The 18,574-nt window shown below is 35.5% G+C and overlaps 2 protein-coding genes across 3 annotated transcripts in view; one reads left to right on the top strand and one right to left on the bottom strand.

Moving 5' to 3' along the window:
• ITGB3BP (integrin subunit beta 3 binding protein) overlaps positions 1 to 7,002 on the top strand; it is a 111,142-nt gene extending 104,140 nt beyond the window's left edge. The window contains exons 8-9 of one of the 2 annotated variants that reach the window (XM_037024292.2): positions 437 to 487; positions 4,330 to 7,002. In XM_037024292.2, coding sequence (XP_036880187.1) covers positions 437 to 486 — 50 coding nt within the window. In that variant the 3' untranslated portion in view covers position 487; positions 4,330 to 7,002. The remainder of the gene's footprint in view (positions 1 to 436; positions 488 to 4,329) is intronic. The other variant, XM_073234066.1, reaches the window with a different exon arrangement.
• Positions 7,003 to 7,153: 151 nt separating this feature from the next.
• The window catches only part of ALG6 (ALG6 alpha-1,3-glucosyltransferase), a 54,528-nt gene continuing 43,107 nt past the window's right edge, over positions 7,154 to 18,574 (bottom strand). The window contains exons 13-15 of the mRNA XM_073234067.1: positions 13,697 to 13,765; positions 13,380 to 13,578; positions 7,154 to 8,281 (exon numbers count right to left, since the gene is read on the bottom strand). Coding sequence (XP_073090168.1) covers positions 8,084 to 8,281; positions 13,380 to 13,578; positions 13,697 to 13,765 — 466 coding nt within the window. The 3' untranslated portion in view covers positions 7,154 to 8,083. The remainder of the gene's footprint in view (positions 8,282 to 13,379; positions 13,579 to 13,696; positions 13,766 to 18,574) is intronic.

Here is an 18,574-nt window from a genome sequence, read left to right as displayed (position 1 = left end):
TAAATTGCTATCTCCTTATATGTGTCATTCATTTTATGTATGTTGAATGCCTACTATCAGCCAGGCATTGGTGATACACTAATGAACAGGATAGACATAGTCTTGCCCTCAGGATTATGGAATCTACCACAAAAGACAAGAAATTATAATAAAGCAAAAGTATACATTATTATAATAATAAACTTCTTTGTAGTTTCCTACCTCAATTCTCAAATGTACCTTTTGAAACAGAATCAGGCAAATCCGTGGGATGCTGAAATGAGAATTTATAGCCCCAAAGCTGCTATTTGTAATATAAAATAAAACTTTATGTTTAGGTTCTTTATTTTAATTTCATTTTGATTCAGCATTTATTCTGCATCATATACTGTGACAACTTACTTTGAAAATATACTTCAGAATATTTTCTGAAAAAAAATTTTTTTCTTTCTTACAGAATTGTGTCATCTTGACAGCTATGAATTCCTTAAAGGCATTTTAAACTGAGGTACTGTTTCACCTTTCTAAAGTTTAGCCTTGTTAAATATCACTGTTTTGTTCAGGTGGAAACATTATATTTACAATATTAAATTTAGTACTGTCTCTATGAGGAAAATAGGGACCTGAGCTTTGGAGCTTTAGTTGATATTGCACTCCATCTACTCTTATAAATAATAGGAGGGCAGTCTGACAAGATCTGAGTTAGGGACTTACTGAACAAGAACACTGCTGAGCTGATCAGGCTAGCTTTAAAAGTCAGAGAAGGCATATTTTTGAGTGAGTGAAGAAGGCTCTCCACTGAACACCTTTAGTATAAACAGCTAGATACTGACCAGGTGGGTCACAGATCTGTACGGTACATCCAACTAAACAAGATAGAAAGTCTATGAATTTTCAAATGGTCTGAATTGATAAATAATTATATGTTAATTAGTTGAACCTTTCTTTGAAAGCAGTTCCTGTGGGTTCAGCAATATACAGGTACAAATGACATATTTATAGATAGCTTATTTTAACATATTAGCTAGAAGCAATATGACTCATTAGTGTTTAGTGTACCTGCAACTGAAGGTTCACATTAAGAACTTCCCTATAGCCTGACTTGCTACTGGACAAACTATGCTTTAGAAGGTATCACCCCACCATATTCACAGTGAAATCCAAATGTATATTAACATTCCAAACTCTCCCTCATCTGACTACCCCTCACCTCTTCTTGTGCCATGTCTGTTCCTTATCCTTGTGCCTCAGCCACTCCAGATTACTTGACAGTCGCCAGACACGTTCCTCAGAGTATCTTTCTCACTTCCTTCCTTTTATTCTTGTTCATCTGCTTGGCATACCTTTTCTCCCACCATTGTCAAAAATTTTATCCATCTTTCAAAACCGGCTTATAACTCACCTTACACTAGGCTTCCTTAGATCCCTGTCTTCCATGTTCTCTCACTGCTCTTTTGTGTATTTGTCATAGCTACCTAGCTGGTGTGACCAAGGAGGGGTATTATTAAACTCCCTGCTTCTGTCCTATGTCCTAGAAACCTGACAGTCATTGTACTCTTGATACCACAGTGGGCAGCTTCCATGTTTGCACATCAGCTCCTGCCTTCTCCCACCGTAATTATTCCTCCTGACCTATATTGTTCATTATGGGGAATGACCCCATACAAATTTGCTCTCAGAGCCTTTTAAAAATGAAACCTTTATAAAATAATGTTAGAATAAGAGATTGTGAGTAAGGAACACAGCAATCCAGGCCACAGACTGTATGAAGATCAACAAAAAAAGTGGGGAGTGGTGTTGAGAGAAAAGGCATGATTTTGTCTAATGTTAAAGGGAATACTGTAGGATATACTGGGATACTTTATCTAGAAACAATCAGATAAATCATTTTGTTACTGAAAGCATGAGGCTTAGTATAAACAAAGCACTTGCATGATGCCAACCTTTTGAAACCTAGTAATCAAGCCAAAGGCACAAGATTTATTATATACATGAAATGACAATATAAGGCAAGGTATGATAAGTGATACAAGTTCAGGCTGTTCTTCTTTCCAGGGTTCTGGGTAATAGCAAGGCAAAAAATGATTATGAGTCTAATGAGGATCAAAGCATCATTATGACTAGTGTAGGGATTGATAACCTACACATGGCAGACCCTCTGCTACAAGCTTGGAGTAACTAATGTGGATTGTGATAAGGCAGAAGTGGAATCTGTCTCTCCCACACTGAATCTTTGTCTTGAACCCTGTGTGCTCTCATAAACCTGAGGAGAAAGCTGAATCTTTGAAATAGACCCCCATGTCCATGTACCACTACAAGAGTAAAGACCTTAGATCTGCCTGATATGCTTCATCTCAGATGAGAGAGAATGGCTGGTCTCCTTACAGCATAAAACTAGGAAGCACAGGGGCCCACTGGACTTGACAGCAGACAGAGAAAGGGCAGCTACTGAAGAGCATTGTGTAAGAATAGTGATATGTAATTTGACTAGTAATGTGTGGACCAATGTTTTGGACTTTGGCCAAATTTGTCACTCTTCCACGCAATACAGAGAACAGAAGAGTTGACAGATTTCCTTCCTCTTCAGACTGAGAGTATAAACACTCCTAAGTGCCAAATGAAGAATAAATAGTATGGGAATACACAACAGAAATAGATCACCTCAAGATGGAGTGGTTAGGTCATTACTTACTTAAGAGTTCATGATTTCAAAATCAGTTCTAGTTATTCCACTCTACGTTATCTCTGACAGAGAGCCATCCAGACCCCAGTAATAGAAACTCTGTACTTTACTAGTAATCAAACTTTGTAATAGGAAGCTGGAATTTGAAAAAGGGGAATTTTGATGGGCTGTGAAAACATACTTGGCGGAAAGAACAACACATAAAAAAAGGCAGAGAAGCAGAATGAACAGTAGATTCTAGCCACATCATCAGCAGTTACCATCACCAGGCTAATAAATTCAGACTTTATTCATTAGGCAGAAGTGGACCAGTGAAAATTATTAGGGAAGTAACAATGGAAAATATGTTTTAGAATATAATTGCTATGTGAAGGATGAATTCTGTTAAAATACTGCTCATGAACTGTATCACTGTATCTGAATTGCTTTTCATCTGTATTCTGAGATACTCATCTCCAGAACCAGTCTGACAGTGCAGAGAGAACACACATGCACTCCTCCCTGTTCTTGTGCTATGACCTGTAACACACTGATCAAAATGCTAATTTTCCTGGATCTTGAATTTGGCCTCAGTCTTTTTCAACACACTTTTCTCCCAGCAACCATGATCAGTTTATGAAACTTGTTTGCAGCATCTGGCATTGTAAACAGAGAATGAGATTTCGATAAGATGTCCAGCACCAGCTCTGTCTACTTAGCTATATGGCCTTACCTTAAACAAGGCACTTAGTTTCCTTAAACCTTAATTACAAAATGGTACTGATATTTACCTTATGGAAGTGTACAAATCATTAGCTTAATTAGTACCTCCTCCAAAGTAACTAACAAATGATTTTTCCTTTCCTCTACAGTATTATCATTAGTTCTGATAACTGCGTTATCAACATTTTGTAGGAATACTAAGTGCTGAGTGCTTAATATTTGAGTGCTTAAAATCTGTAGGCATTCAGACCAGACAACTTTCCAAAAGAGTTGGCAAAACGTGTTTTTCAAGTTGGCCACTTACCTTCTTCTAGGACAAGAGGAATATAGGAAATACATAAATATTTCCCTCTTATGAATAGGGAGATAAAGGGGCCTGTCATGACTTCCTTCCTTCATAGCTGCCCATGTAAGGAAGGAAAGGTTATTTCAGGAGTGATTGGTCCACATTCCCTTCAGGAATATATGCCATCAGTTGGCCAATGGTTCTTCAAAGGCTTCCTCTCATATAGGAATCATAAGGCCAGATAAGAACTTCTGCCACCACTAGGAGTCCCCAGAGGGACACACTGAATAGGAATGTCAGTAAATACTGTCTCTTTTTTGGGGGGACAGCTGTTGAAGGAAACACCTGCTGAAAGGCCCATAAGGCTTAGAGACAAAAGGAATGTAGATTTTGTGTTTTCAGTAGGTCATCTTGGAGTTTTAGAACTCGCTCAGAAGTATCTCAAGATCCATCTTAAAGTGAAGAGTGGTGTGTCCGAGTACTCATATTGACAATTATTTGTGAAGATGAAACTTGCTAAAGAGACACAAAAAATAGCAGACATTACCAGTATCTAACTAATTAGGTACAAAATTACATGGTGAGTGTTTTAATCATTTCTTAAGTCATGTATGAGATGCATATTAATTTGGAAACTAATTCTTGATGATTTAATAATCGTCTTTTATATATCCCACAGGCATTTAGAAGAAATGCATTAACTATGAACACCAGCTTCTGCATCTGCGTGATCATATTTAAAGGAACAGAAGAAATGTTTGTAATTAATCTGCCCAGTAAATACCAGATCATAGCACTAGGCAGGTGCGTGTCTAGATAAAATTTCTTGCAGCTAATTTAAACTTTCTACACACACCAGTATATAATCTCAATGTAAATAATACATTTCTTCTTGACCCTTTAATGTATGCCAACACATAGAAAAGGAACTTATATACTTTATCACGTACACTTAGCTATGTATTTTAAAACTCAGATTAATGGTGAGTGGAATTAGGTACCATTATTCCCATTTAAAGCCCCAGATGTATTAGTTAAATAAATTATCTAATTATGCATTGACTAGTAGCAATTAGGTTTTTTTTTTAACTTATAAAATGTATCTAGAAGTTTATTGTGAGCTACTGTGTTAGGGATGAGTTTTTATTATACTCTATTTCAATGCTTGTAGAGAAAAAAATACGTTTTCTAAGTTTTAAAATTTTCACACTCCTTTTATAAAATATTAGAATGCATCTTTTCAGTGGAGACATTTAAAATATGAAGTTGTTTTTGCACTAAACTACACAGATGACACCGAATTTAAAAGAAAAGACCTTTTTTAAAAGGCTGTATGTGATCTCCAAATTATTTTGAAGCATTAATTTAAATTTTCTACTTTTCCATTGTGGTGTTTTGTATCATCATCTATGCTGTTACAAATAAAGGAGAAGCTGGAATTACAGAATGTTTTATCACATTAACACAGTTTTTTGAAACTTTTATACTTAGACCATTTATTTCTTCAGAGAAAAGAGTGCATTTCCCCTTGTTCTTGCCCTAAGTCTTGACAAAATTTTTAAAGATGTTACCATGTCATTTGATTCAGTGTATCATGAAAATAAAAATACTACATGAAAATATGAAACAAAATTTAACATACTAAGATTGAAAGGAACTAATTTTCCAGTTAGAGAAATTTCAGATTTACCCTTAAAATGAAAATGAGTTAATTTTAACTATTAATTTAAATGACCTAGAAACTAAACAATAACCCAACTATTAAGCCTAGTTGCTTTCACTGTTTTTATTGGCACTATTTAATTATTTTTAAAGATATTGTTAAATGTACTTTGTGATACTGTCCTTATAATAGAACATCACCTAAAATATTCCAAAAAAGATCATTCCTTTGTGTTCTAAGCATTGAAAACTAACCTTAGAATGTAAGCCAAACATATAAAGAAACCTACATTGTTAGTCAGGAAATAAAGGATTAAGAAGTAGATTGGTCTCATATGTAATCCAAGGTATGTAGGTATGTGTGTAATGCTATTAAATCAGTTACTGAAGTTTGACCTCTTGATATTCTAAGCTTTTGCCTTTCAGAACAGCTGGGTCTAAGAATCATTTCCCAGTTCTCTTCATTATAGATCAGATGACTCTCGCTTTATCACCCTTGGAGGCCACATGAAGGACAAAGCAGAAAGACCCACACACAAAACTAATGTTTATAAGGGGGGCGGGGTGGGTGCTTCACAGAGAAAGTGGGGGATACACTTGGCCCTGATCTTCCAATGAACATAACAGAAGAGACACCAATTGACATTTGAAACCATTGCGTTACTCCAGCCGTTACTTAGTTACATCCTATCCATCTTTTACTCTTTCTGTTGAACAGAGAGGCTCCTCTGGCTGCCTTGACTTTTGTAAATGTTTCACTCACTTAGTTGTGGTTTATCATTTGGACAGAATGCTACATCTGGGATTTTTCTCCCCTCTCTATGCCCTCCAGAGAAAATGACTTCTGTATGCCTTATATTTGATACATGAACATACACCCTTCATTTTAAGGAGCAAACCTATGATTATTGGCAACAGAAAACTGCATCTCTCAGAATGGTCCTTCCCTCTAAAGTGAACTTGAAAATAACTTAGAAGGGCTCATTTTTTGACAGGTATATTAGTGAAGAAAATGAGAAATCTTTAATATATTTGTACAACCTAAATATCTCTATTAAACATCCCAAATAATCCTGAGTGTAGCTGAGAGAAGTGCTTTGCAGTTACCTATTTCTGTGATCTTAATTCATCACTGGACATTTTTGGAATTTTGGAACCTAAACTCTCAAAGTTCAAAGTGGACTCTTACTTAAACATGTAAGAGATACTTATAATTGCTACATGTCTCCTAAACTACAGTGTAACTTGATATGATTAGATTAAGTCACCTGGAAAATGTTTTATTTATAGAGAATTTACCTATGAAACACCCTGAGTATAGGTGCATTCTATTTTACTAATATTTATATAATACTTTTCAAATAATGTTTCTCTATCCCAATTATTTACAAATTAGAACTTCCTCATCACTGATTTAAATCAATATCCTGTGTTAAATGCAAGTATGCTACTACAAAAAATAAAAAAATAAGACCACACCAGCCAGCCAAGATGCTGACGTTTGGGCACAGTGATTACAGATGGTGACCATGGACAGGAATGTTCCTGCTGATTCGGCAGTGATTCAAGGCTGTTTTTGAGTACTGGCCTGCCCTTTGAGTCTTCATGTACATTTGCTATGAGAAAGAAATACTTCTTGATTTTTTCTTTGTCTAAACCCGCTTCCTTTATCAGACTTAGAAACACCTACCCTTTGCATCAGCCTGTGGCTGTCCATGTCTAGAGCCAAGTTTTCTTTATGTGTGTATGTGTTTGGCTTGCATTGTTTTAAAATATATCACCACTTAGTGAATACGCTTTGATGGATGTCTTAAGAAAGAAATCTGTCCATTAAAAATATGTTAATAGGAAAATGACTGTTTTATTTTAATTACAGAAACCAAAGAAAACATACCTTTCTTTGAGAAACTACAACATGGATATGGATGATACAGTATTACAGGGCCGAATTAACATGAAGCATGAGATGAATCAATGGTTATGGCAGTGGTAACCTTGAACCATGTCGTAACAAAAAAGAACTGCAGGATAAAATCCTGTATAAGACCATTTCAAATAAACAGAATGATCCTAGAAGTTTCAAACTAGTGATCTTAACTACTTAAAGACACAAACTACTTAGATTTAAATTCAGGAAAATTTATTGTTTAACTGTATTTAAGTATATCACCATTCTTCAAAATAAATAGGAACACAGGTTAATGTCTCTTCTTTATTAAAAAAAATTTAAATTTGCACAAGAAGGCACCAACTTCAAGCAGTTTAAATTGCATTCTTTTAGTAATTTAAAAGATTATCACAAGTTTAACCCCTGAGATACCATTTCTAAAGAATAAAATACAAATTACTTGCATCCTAAAATGTAAGGAAAATTAAATTTGAATATCAAAATCAGGCTAATTTTTTTTTAGTGGGCTAAATTTCTCCCATTAAGTTTACTGTATTTGCAGATTATTCTCAAGACAAGTTATATAGTATGTTTCCCAAGTAAATACTGGGATTAAGGACATTTTTCTTTTACTTTCATACTTGAATAACTGAATATTAATAAAACTGCAGTATGTCTTGGCCACTCAACAGTTAGAAAATAAAACCTTCCATTGAGTGTTTTTCCCTGTATACATTTATTTTGTATAGACAGTGACTTTTTACCACTTCTTTTCCTATAATTCCATGATTCTCAAAATGATTATTTTATTTATGATTTATACAGAGCAAAAAGTTCAAAACACCTGTTAGCACTGTTAGCATTTTCACATTTGTTGACAGGGTTAGTTTATTTTCTTCTGATTTCTTCTACTTTTTGAATCCCACATGATTATAATGTTAAAGTATACCAAGAAGAACAGGAAGTTCAAGCAGGATACAAAACATACCAATACAGAAAATAAGTCCGGTAATTTCTGAGGAGGATCCAGTGTGACAGTTATCAGTGTCAGAAGGATCATGGTGATTATTGAGATGATAAACTATAAGGAGGAAAAAAAAGTATTATTGAGTAGTGTAAGAGGTAAGGCTTAAATGTACTGGTAACATTTATTTATAGCTAGCTGTCAAAAAGCAGAATTGAAGGTAAGGTTGGGGGTCCAATCTCTGACAGGTGAACCTCAACCTAGGCTCCATGTTAGAATCATCTGATGTGGGGGGAAGGGTTAAAATCCGAGTTCCGAGGGTAGACTTCAGTATTTTTTAAAGCTCTCCAAATGATTCCCATGTGTAGCCAAAGCCTAAGAATCCCTGTGTTATCCTTTATACCACCTGGCCACTGACAAAAGGTATCTGGAATAAGTAATACTGCTAGTCAGGATTAATTCACAGCATGCTGCAGGGCCCTTTGTCCCTACAGCATGTAAAATTGTAAGTTAATCTAAGAACCCATCTATGAAAAATCCATCTATGGCAAATGGAAAATTGCATTTCATATTCACTGAACACTTTCAACAAACTAGTGCTATATGTAGTAAATAATGGTGGTGCATAAGACAGAAAATGTAGTCCTCTGGCCTCAGAGAGTTTTCCATTTAATTAGGGTAATGTGTGAGCTAGCTAAATAAAATCACAAGGTCACATTTTACTAAATGCCAAAATGAATAATAAAAATAATTATTGCATTTATTGTAACTGTATAGCACTGTTTTCTTCCCTAGACCAGCACTGTACAATAAAACTTTCTGAAATGATAGAAATGTTCTCTATCTGTATACTCCAAGAGTAGCTGTTAACCACATGTGCCTACTGAGCATTTGAAATGTGCCTCCTGTGATTGAGAAGCTAAATTTTTTATTTAATTTTACTGAGTGTAGATTTCCACGTCTAGTGGCTACCAAATTAGTTTAGCTGTAGACAGTGAGCTCCTTTAAGACAAAGACCAGCCATATCTTACTCATTTTACCCTTAGCATAGTACAGAAGTATACAGGAGCTGCTTAAGTAAAAGTAGAAAGCAAGGAGTGAGAACAGTAGTCAGTGACTTTCATGAAGGAGGTGAGACATAAATGGAACCCCAAAGATGCTTTAATGGCTGTAACAGGGCTAGTAGACCTGAATAGAGTATTGCAGCAATCATTCCAGATGGAAGAGTGGGAATGATAGGAGGCAAAAAAGCTTACAAACAGGTATAAACAGACTGCAAGTACCCTCCAAAGGGAAAATCCCTGAGTCAACCTTAATGGGGAATCAAAATTTCTGAAATAAAATCATCAAATTAAAAGTTTCAAACTTAAGAAATACAGGACTGATTGAAACATCCTGATTTTACTTCAGAAATTTTGATTCCCCATTAAGGTTGACTCAGGGATTTTCCCTTTGGAGGGTACTTGTGGCATCCCGTGTTTTCTGATGAGAAGTCAGCTGTTAATCTTACTGAGGACAAGTTGTATGTGTACTTAGTTTTACATGCTTATTAGATATCCAAGGCAGTGGGATGGGTGACATTCAAATTGCTGAAAGATAATAATTCTATTTCTAGCAAACATACCCTTTAAAAATCAAGGAGAAATTAACATAAAGTCAGTACACTTGAAAATACAGTAATAATACAAAGTATGTTACACAAACACATGAGAAACAAGAAATCTGGGAAATCCCCAAATATTTGGAAACTGAACAAATTTCTAATAATTTGTGAACCAAAGAAAAAATCACAATAGAAATGGACTTTTTAAATAAAAAACTTCTATCAAAATATATGGAATGCTGCTTAAAGATGACACAGTGGGGAATTTATATGCTTGAATGCCTATATAAAAATAGAAGAAAGGTCTCCAATTAATCACCTGACCTTAAACTTTAAGAAACTAGATAAAGAAGAGTAAACCAAGCCCAAAGCAAGCATGAGAAATGGCAAAATTATAACTAATCAATTAGGTAGAAAACAAAAATAAGAAAAATAAATTGGTTCTGTGAAAAGATCAATGAACCCAACAAATTTTAGCTAGCTGACCAAGGGAAAAAAGTGACAACGTACAAATTCGCAAAATGGAAGAAAGAAGGAGAACACACCTAACCATACATAAAAATATAAAATGATGATAAAAGAAAACTATGAACAACTATATGCCAACAAATTAGATAACAACATAGATGAAATAAATTCTTAAGACATGCCATTGAAACTGTCTAAAGAAATACAGAAAGTCCAAGTATGCCTATAACAAGAGATTGAATAAATCATTTTTAAAGTCCTCAATGAAAGGCCCAGGCAGAGATGGCTTCACTGGTGAGTTATACCAAATGTTTATGAAAGCATAAACGCACCAATCCATAAACTCTCTCAACAAGTAGAAAAGGGACACTTCCCAACTCATTCCATGAAACAAGTATTAACTCTGACAAAAAGACATCACAAGAAAAAAAAAATCTACAGACCGATGTCCCTTATGAATATAGATGCAAAAGTGTTTTCAAAATACTGGCAAGTCCAAACCAGAAGCATATATCAGGATCAAGTGGGACTTATCCCAAGCATGAAAACTTAGTTCAAAATACAAAAATCAATACCATATTAACAGAATAAAGGGGAAGAAAATGACATGACCGTATCTTTGGACAGGAAAAGCATTTGACAAAATCCATTACCTTTTCCTGACAAAAACACTCAATAAACTAGGAATTGAAAACTTCCTCTAAAGGCCATCTATATAAAATCTACAACATACTTAATGATAGAGACTGGATGCTTTCCCTCTAAAATCAGAAAGATGTGAGGATCTCCATGCTTGCCATTTGTATTCAGCACTGTATTGGAGGTTCTAGCCAGGGTCATTAGACAAGAAAAAGAAAAGGCAGCAGATAAGAAAGGAAGAAGTAAAATTATCATTAATTTGGAGATGACATGATGTACATATAGAAAATCATAAGGAATCCACTAAAAACTTAAAGCATACAGTACAAATTCAGTATTAAAAAATCAATTGTGTGTATATGCAGAAGCAATGGACATTATGAAAATTTCATTTGCAAAAGCATCGTAAAGAATAAAATAGTAGATATAAATTTAACAAAAGTGTAAGACTTGTACACAGAAAACCACAGAATATTGTTGAAGGAAATTAAAGAACAAATAATGGAAATACATCCTATGTTTATGGGTTTGGAAGACCAACTCTTGTGAAGATGGCAATACCCCATAAATTGATACATGGATTCAATGTAATCCCTACCAAAATCTCTGCTGGATTTTTGGAGAAATTGAGCTGATCCTAAAAATAATACAGAAATGCAAGGGACAAAGAATAGCTAAAATAATCTTGAAAAAGAACAAAGAGGATTCATATATTCAATTTTAATACTGAACTACAAAGCTACCGTTAATCAAGACAATGTTAGACAGGCATAATAGACATAGATCACTGGAACAGAACTGAGAGTCCAGAAATAAACCGTACACTTAGAATCAGTTAATTTTCAACAAAGGTGCAACACATTTCATTGGTGCTAGAAGACCTACTGAAATTGGACTCCTACATCACATAATACACAAAAATGAACTCAAAATGAATCAGGCCTAAAGGTAAAATTCTTAAAACATAAGAGTAAATCTCCATGACCTTTGGTTACAGAATGGTTTTGTAGAAACGACACCAAAAGCACGAACAACAAAAGAAAAAAATAAATATTAGACTTAGTAAAAACCAAAACTTCAGTGCTTCAAATGATACCATCAAGAAAGTGAAAGAGCAACCCACAAAATGTTAAAAAGTATTTCCAAGTCATATATCTAGGAAGGAACCTATATCAAGAATATATTTTAATAATCTTAGAACACAAAAATAAAAAGAACACAACTAAAAGTGGGCAGGCACAGGACTTGAATAGTCACTTCTCCAAAGATATACGGCCAATAAGCACATGAAAGGATGCTCAACATCATTAGTAGCTAGGGAAATGCAAACCAAAACCACAATGAGATACCATTTCATAACTACTAGGATGACTGTCCTAAAAATGGCAATATCAAGTGCTATCAAGTACATGGAGGAATTGGAACCCTCGTATATTGCTGGTGGGAATGAAGAATCATGTACTACTTTGGAAAACAGTGTGGTAGCTCCTCAAAATGGTAAATATAATTACCACTATTAGGTATATATGCAAGGAAACTGAAAACATACGTGCTCTGGTAAACATGTAAATAAATCTTTACAGCAGCAGCATTATTCCTACCAGCCAAAAAGTGGAAGCAACCTAACGTCCATCAATAATGAATGGGTAAACTATGGTAAAGTTATGTAATGGAATATAATTCAGCAATAAAAAGGGATGAAGATTGATACAGGTTACATGAATGAACCTCAAAAACATTATGCTAAGTGAAAGAAGCTAGTCAAAAAAGACCACATTTTTGTATGATTTCACATTATGGACTGAATTATGTCCCCGCAAAATTCATATGTTGAAGCCCAACCTCCCAGTGATTTCATTTGGAGATAGAAACTTTAGGAAGGTTAAATGAGATCATACAGACGGGGGCCTAATCCGACAGGACTAACGTCTTTATAAGGAGAGGAGGCACCGAAGAACTCAACACATGCACTCAGAGAAGAGGCCATAGGAGAACACAGGAAGGTCCCCTGCAAGCCAAAAAGAGAGGCCCCACCAGAAACCATTCTAATGGTTCCTTCATCTTACTTAGACTTCTAGCCTCCAGAACTGTGAGAAAATAAACTTTTATTGATAAACCCACCTGGTCTGTGGTATTTTGCTAGGGAGCCCTAGCCGACTAATACATTCCATTTATATAAAATGTTCACATAGACAAATCAATAGAGATAGGAAGCAGATTAGTGTTTGCCAAGGCTGGCAGTTAGGGGTGCGAGTGGAACAGGGAATGGCTGCTAATGGGTACAGGGTTTCCTTTTGGGGTGATGGAAACGATCTAATATTAGATTATGGTAATGTACAAGTCTATGCACATACTTAAAAACCACTGAATTGTACACTTTAAATGGGTGGATTTTATGGGTGAATTTATGTGAATTATATCTCAAAAAAAGCTATAAAAAATGTATTACAAATTTTTTTTAATAGGCTATGCTAAGTACCGCACCTTAAAAACTGAACAACTTACCAAATGTTGTATAATTCTGGGGAGAAATGTAAAACATGGAAGATATTTCCGAATAGAAATAGAAAAGGATTTCAATTGCAGTTCTTCTTCAGAAGTCTTTTCAAATATTGAAAACGAAGTTGCACAAGCTATAAAAAATGCCATCATTGTCACAACTGAGGGCATTAGGAGTTCATCCTTCAATAGAAGGGGCAGCATACTGTAAGGAAAAACAGAAAAAAACATCAAAAGAGAACTGTCAATTCAAACCATAACAACTTTGTAAAAAAGTTTTAAATGTGTTTTTAAGAACTATATGTAAAATTGGTTTGACTCACCTAAATGTTGACACAAGTAAAAACCAAGTAGACATAAAAGGAATTTCACTTAAAACTAAGCAGACTGGTCTAAAGGATAAAGAAAAAAAAAATTTAATGGAATATAACTTTAACTCTTACTTGTAAAAACACATTTGATCTGATTTTCAGGGTAGCTAAAAACAAGAAAAACAGCCAGCAAGGTCTCCGTATAGACTACTGATTCACTTTTGCTTACCTATCAATCCAAACTAAATGAATTGTAACACAAAGAAAGTGTCAGCTCCTCATATCTGGAGAACTACTCCTCCCAGTATTCCTTTAATGGAATTTTTTCTCTTTCAAACACTAGCTTAAAGAAAGGATCAGATAAACAGAACTGAACATCCAAAGAAAGAGAGCTTTTTCATGTATTTCATCCTACTTGGGAAATATGCAATGAATTCTCAGTATAGTGGTTTTCAAACTTCTTTTTTTTTATGATCAGTGTCATATTCAGCTAAGTTAAAAGCTAACGTTAGACAGATCATCTGCCACTGAAGAGAGGACAGCAGAGGCAAGAAGAAGTGAAAAGGGAAACAAGTTGATAATGGCAGAATAAAAGAAAAGAACAGGTTACATGAAAAGAACAACAGTATAGGAACAGGAAGCATAATGCCAATAAATGGAACCACTGGCTTTATCAAAGAGCTGTTTAGGTGATAGGTCCAAACTCTGACCTCTTTACCACCTCCCCGGGTCCTGTTACCTTCTGGATTCAACTGTGGTGATGCTCAGAAGCAGGGAGATTGTCAGAAGACCTGAGCCCTAGGCTCTTCTCTGCCACATACTCTATGACCTCGAACAAATGATTAATACAACTTTTTTTCTTATGTGTAAATATAATAATAATACTTGTATTGTTACGTAGTTGAAAGAACTTTTATAAGTATTGTCCAGCTTATTTTTTTTAATAAAATAACTTTTTAGTTATCATTAGATGGTGGTGGTTGCATAACTTATTTTGGTTCACTTTATTTTAAAAGGTTTGAGCATTTTCTTCCTTTCTTAGAAGGATGGCTTTTCCCCATGTCAACTAGCCTATGAGATATAAAGTGTGGAATACAAACTGGCCAAAAGCTACTGCACCAGAAGAAAATACTTGAGGACTTTGAGTTTCATTGCTTGATACTTTTTAAATCAGAATGTATTCATGTTAAAAATATGCACATAGTAGGTGCTCAATAAACATTTCCTCTTTCTAGATCTTAGTCTTTCCCACTCATTCATTATTTGTTTACTGAACACAAGCATTTAGTGAAAACTTATGTACAAAGAATACAAAGATGAATATAATGCAGCCCTTAACTTCAAGGTACTTGATATTTATAATTAAACAGCAAAATCCCCTATAGCCTCAATCTGGTCTCTGAACCTTTGCTTCCTTCCTTGTTCAAAACAAATCCGGAACCTCTCCTGAGGAAATGCTGCTTTGCCTTCCCAATTGTGTCTGTTTTGTTGTTATTGTCTCCATAGCCTTTAAACAACTTGGCCTAGCGGAGGGACACAGGACACTCCTTGCACCTAACCTCCTTGCACTTACCACTTCTTCCACACCAGGTCTCCCTCCCTCCATCCTGACAATCTCCAGCTTTGAATCTCATGCCATCAGGCTTTATCCCCTATTATTTCTCATCTTTGTTATCATCCACCAACCACAAAGTTCACTTCCCTCATTACCCAGTAATTTCAACTCCTTACTGTCACTCTCTATGACCCTCATCTGAATCCCTGGAAATTGTAGCATATATATATACATGGATGATCTCCCAACACCCTGACCTCTCCATAACAGGAACTCCTCTCTGCCAGTGATTTCATCTCCAGCCTACACCATTGGGTTGCTAGACTATAACCCCTCCAAAATCACCAATCATCGATTTCACTCTGACCACCATCTCCTACCTTTTCAGTACTCTAGCTACAACAACCTTTTGACCCCAACAAAACCTTCAGTAGATTTGTTCCTACCACCTTTTCACTTTGCCTCACTCTTTTAATGCCCTTTTCCTTTTTTAAGCAGCTTAAATTCTAAGGTCAGTCTTTACAATCGCTCCCATGCATTCACTCTCAAGCCCTGAGCAAGTGAGTTTTCCTCAGTAGACAAACCATAAACCTTGAAATACCCAACTCCACCTGCACTTACTCCAACCACATTGAACAACTGCTCTGGAGGAAAACATTTACCCACACTAACTGTTCTCACTTCAAGTACATAATCATGATATTCAACTGTCCAGCAATTACTACACATTCCCTTAGTCTTTTCATACTGTGTCTCCTTAAAAAAATAACTCACACCTTCTGTCTCCTCATATTCCTAACAGCTCTAACCCATTCTTGGTTAGGGACCTTGCCTTCCACTTAAGTAGGAAAAACTGAGGCAGTGCAAAGAACTTTCAGAGGCCACCATCACATCTCTCTTCCCAGCATCTGTACCAATATAGCCTGTTGCCTCTTTTTATTAAGATGAACTATTCATGCATCTGTCCAAAGCCTATTCCATTTGTGCTCCAGATCCAACGCCATCTCCCTTTCTGAAGGACACTACTCCAGCAACTCTTACCTTTCCTGTACCATCAGTGTTCCTTCTGACCTTTACCATGCCATTATTTCTCCTAACTTAAAACAAAAAAACCTTGCTTGACCCCACTTTCTCTACCAGTTTTTTCTCTTTCTCTACTCTGCTCTTCAGCAAGGCCAACCTTTGTAATTTCTACCGTGTACTTATCTAACGAATTGTCTACCTATCTCACTCCATGTACTAAAATTAACTCATCATGGATGAAAGACCAAATATAAGAGCTAAATCCATAAAATTCTCAGAAGAAACATTAGGTAAAATCTTTATTACCTTCGACTTGTCAATAGTTTATTAGATATAACACCAAAAGCACAAGAAACAAAAGAATAGATAAACTCGACTTCACCAAAATGTAAAGCTTTGTGCATCAAAGAACACTACAAGGTGAAAACCCAAAGAATGGGAGAAAATATTTGCAAATCATATACCTGATAAAGGTATAATATCCAGAATATATAAAGAACTAAAACTCAACAGAAAGACAGTCACTTAAAAACTGGCCAAAGGACTCAAATACACAGTTCTCTGAAGATATACCTATTTCCAACAAAGACAAAAAAAAAAGACACTCAACATCATTAGTCATTAGGGAAACACAAATCAGTACCACAATGAAATACCACTTCGTAACCACTAGGATGGAAAAGTCTTTTGACTATTGCAAATGCTTCAGTGAACACAGATGGGCAAGTAGAAACCTCTGCAAAATAGTAATTTCATTTCCTTCAGATATATACCCACATTTGGGATTGCTAGATCATACAAAGTTTTATTTTTAAGTTTGTGAGGAACCTCTATACTATTTTCTACATAAATTAGCTGCACCAATTTATTCCCACCAACAGTGCACAAGAATTCCCTTTTCTCCACATCCTCACCAGCCCTTATCTGATTTCTGATAAAAGCCATTCTAACAGATGTGAGGTGATGTCTTATTGTGGTTTTGATTTGCATTTCCCTGATGGTCAGTAATGTTGAGCACCTTCTCATGTGCCTGTTCTTTGCAAAAATATTTATTCAGGTCTTTTGCCCATTTTTAGTCACATTATTCATTTTTTACTACTAAGTTATATAAGGTCTTTATATATTTTGGAATATTAGCCCCTTTATCAGATATATGGTTTGCAAATATTTTCTACCATTCTGTAGGTTGCCTTTTAATTTTGTTAATCATTTCTTTTGCTGTGCAGATGCTTTTTAGTTTGATGTCATCCCATTTTTTATTTTTGCTTTTGTTCCTTGAGTTTTTTGTGTCATATCCAAAACATCATTGACAAGACCAATGTCAAGGAGTTTTTTCCCTGTTTTCTTCCAGTAGTTTTATGGTTTCAAGTCTTACATTTAAGTGTTTAATCCATTTCACATTAATTTTTGTGAGTGGTGCAAGACAGAGGACCTCATGTCCTTAAAACACCTTCTTTCCTCAGCTTCCAACTCTTCACTCAGGGCACCAACTCTTGTGGTGTTACATTATACTTTACTGGTCATTCCTTTCTGCCTCACCTCCCATACCTCTTAACATCGTGTGGTCCAGGACTCAGTCCCTGGTACTCCTCTCTGTACATACTCACTTCCTTGGTGATATCATCCAATCTCTTGATCTTAAATGTCCTCTCTAGTGACAAACTACTAAATTTTTATCTCCAGCTCAATCTCTCTGGAACTCACTCATATATCCAACTCAGATTTATATCTAAATGCTAACTCAGCATCTCCACTTGCATGTCCAAAAACATGTCCAACACTAAACTTGGAAACCTCCCACCCTGTCCATCTAACCTAATGCTGCTCCACTTGCTGTCTTTCCCATTTCAGTAAATGACTGTTCCATCTTTCCAATTCTGGGCAAAAAACATGGTTACACCTTTGACTTTTCTTTCTCTCAATGCTACATCCAAATAATCAGGAAACCTCTAGTTCTATATATATATCCATAACTGACCACCGCTCACTTCTTCCGCTATTAACTATCTTGGTCCCAGTCAGCACCACCTCACTTGGGATTGTAGTAATGGCTTTCCCAATTGCCTCCATGTTTTCTACCTTACTCCATACAATCTAGACCTATTCTTGACCTGTAGCCAGAAGCCTTTTTTAAAACAGCTTTACTGAGGTATAACTGATATACAAAGAACTGAATATATTTAATGTGCATGATTTCACAAGAAGAGTGATTATTTTAAAACATCATCTCAGATCATGCTTCTTCCTCAGAACCCTTCCATGGTATCCCATTTCCTTCAGAATAAAAGCCAAAGTTCCAAATATGGCCTATA

The sequence above is a fragment of the Manis javanica genome, chromosome 4 (genome assembly GCF_040802235.1).
Source record: "Manis javanica isolate MJ-LG chromosome 4, MJ_LKY, whole genome shotgun sequence".
Lineage (NCBI taxonomy): Eukaryota > Metazoa > Chordata > Mammalia > Pholidota > Manidae > Manis > Manis javanica.
This window is presented reverse-complemented; position numbering and strand designations above follow the sequence as displayed.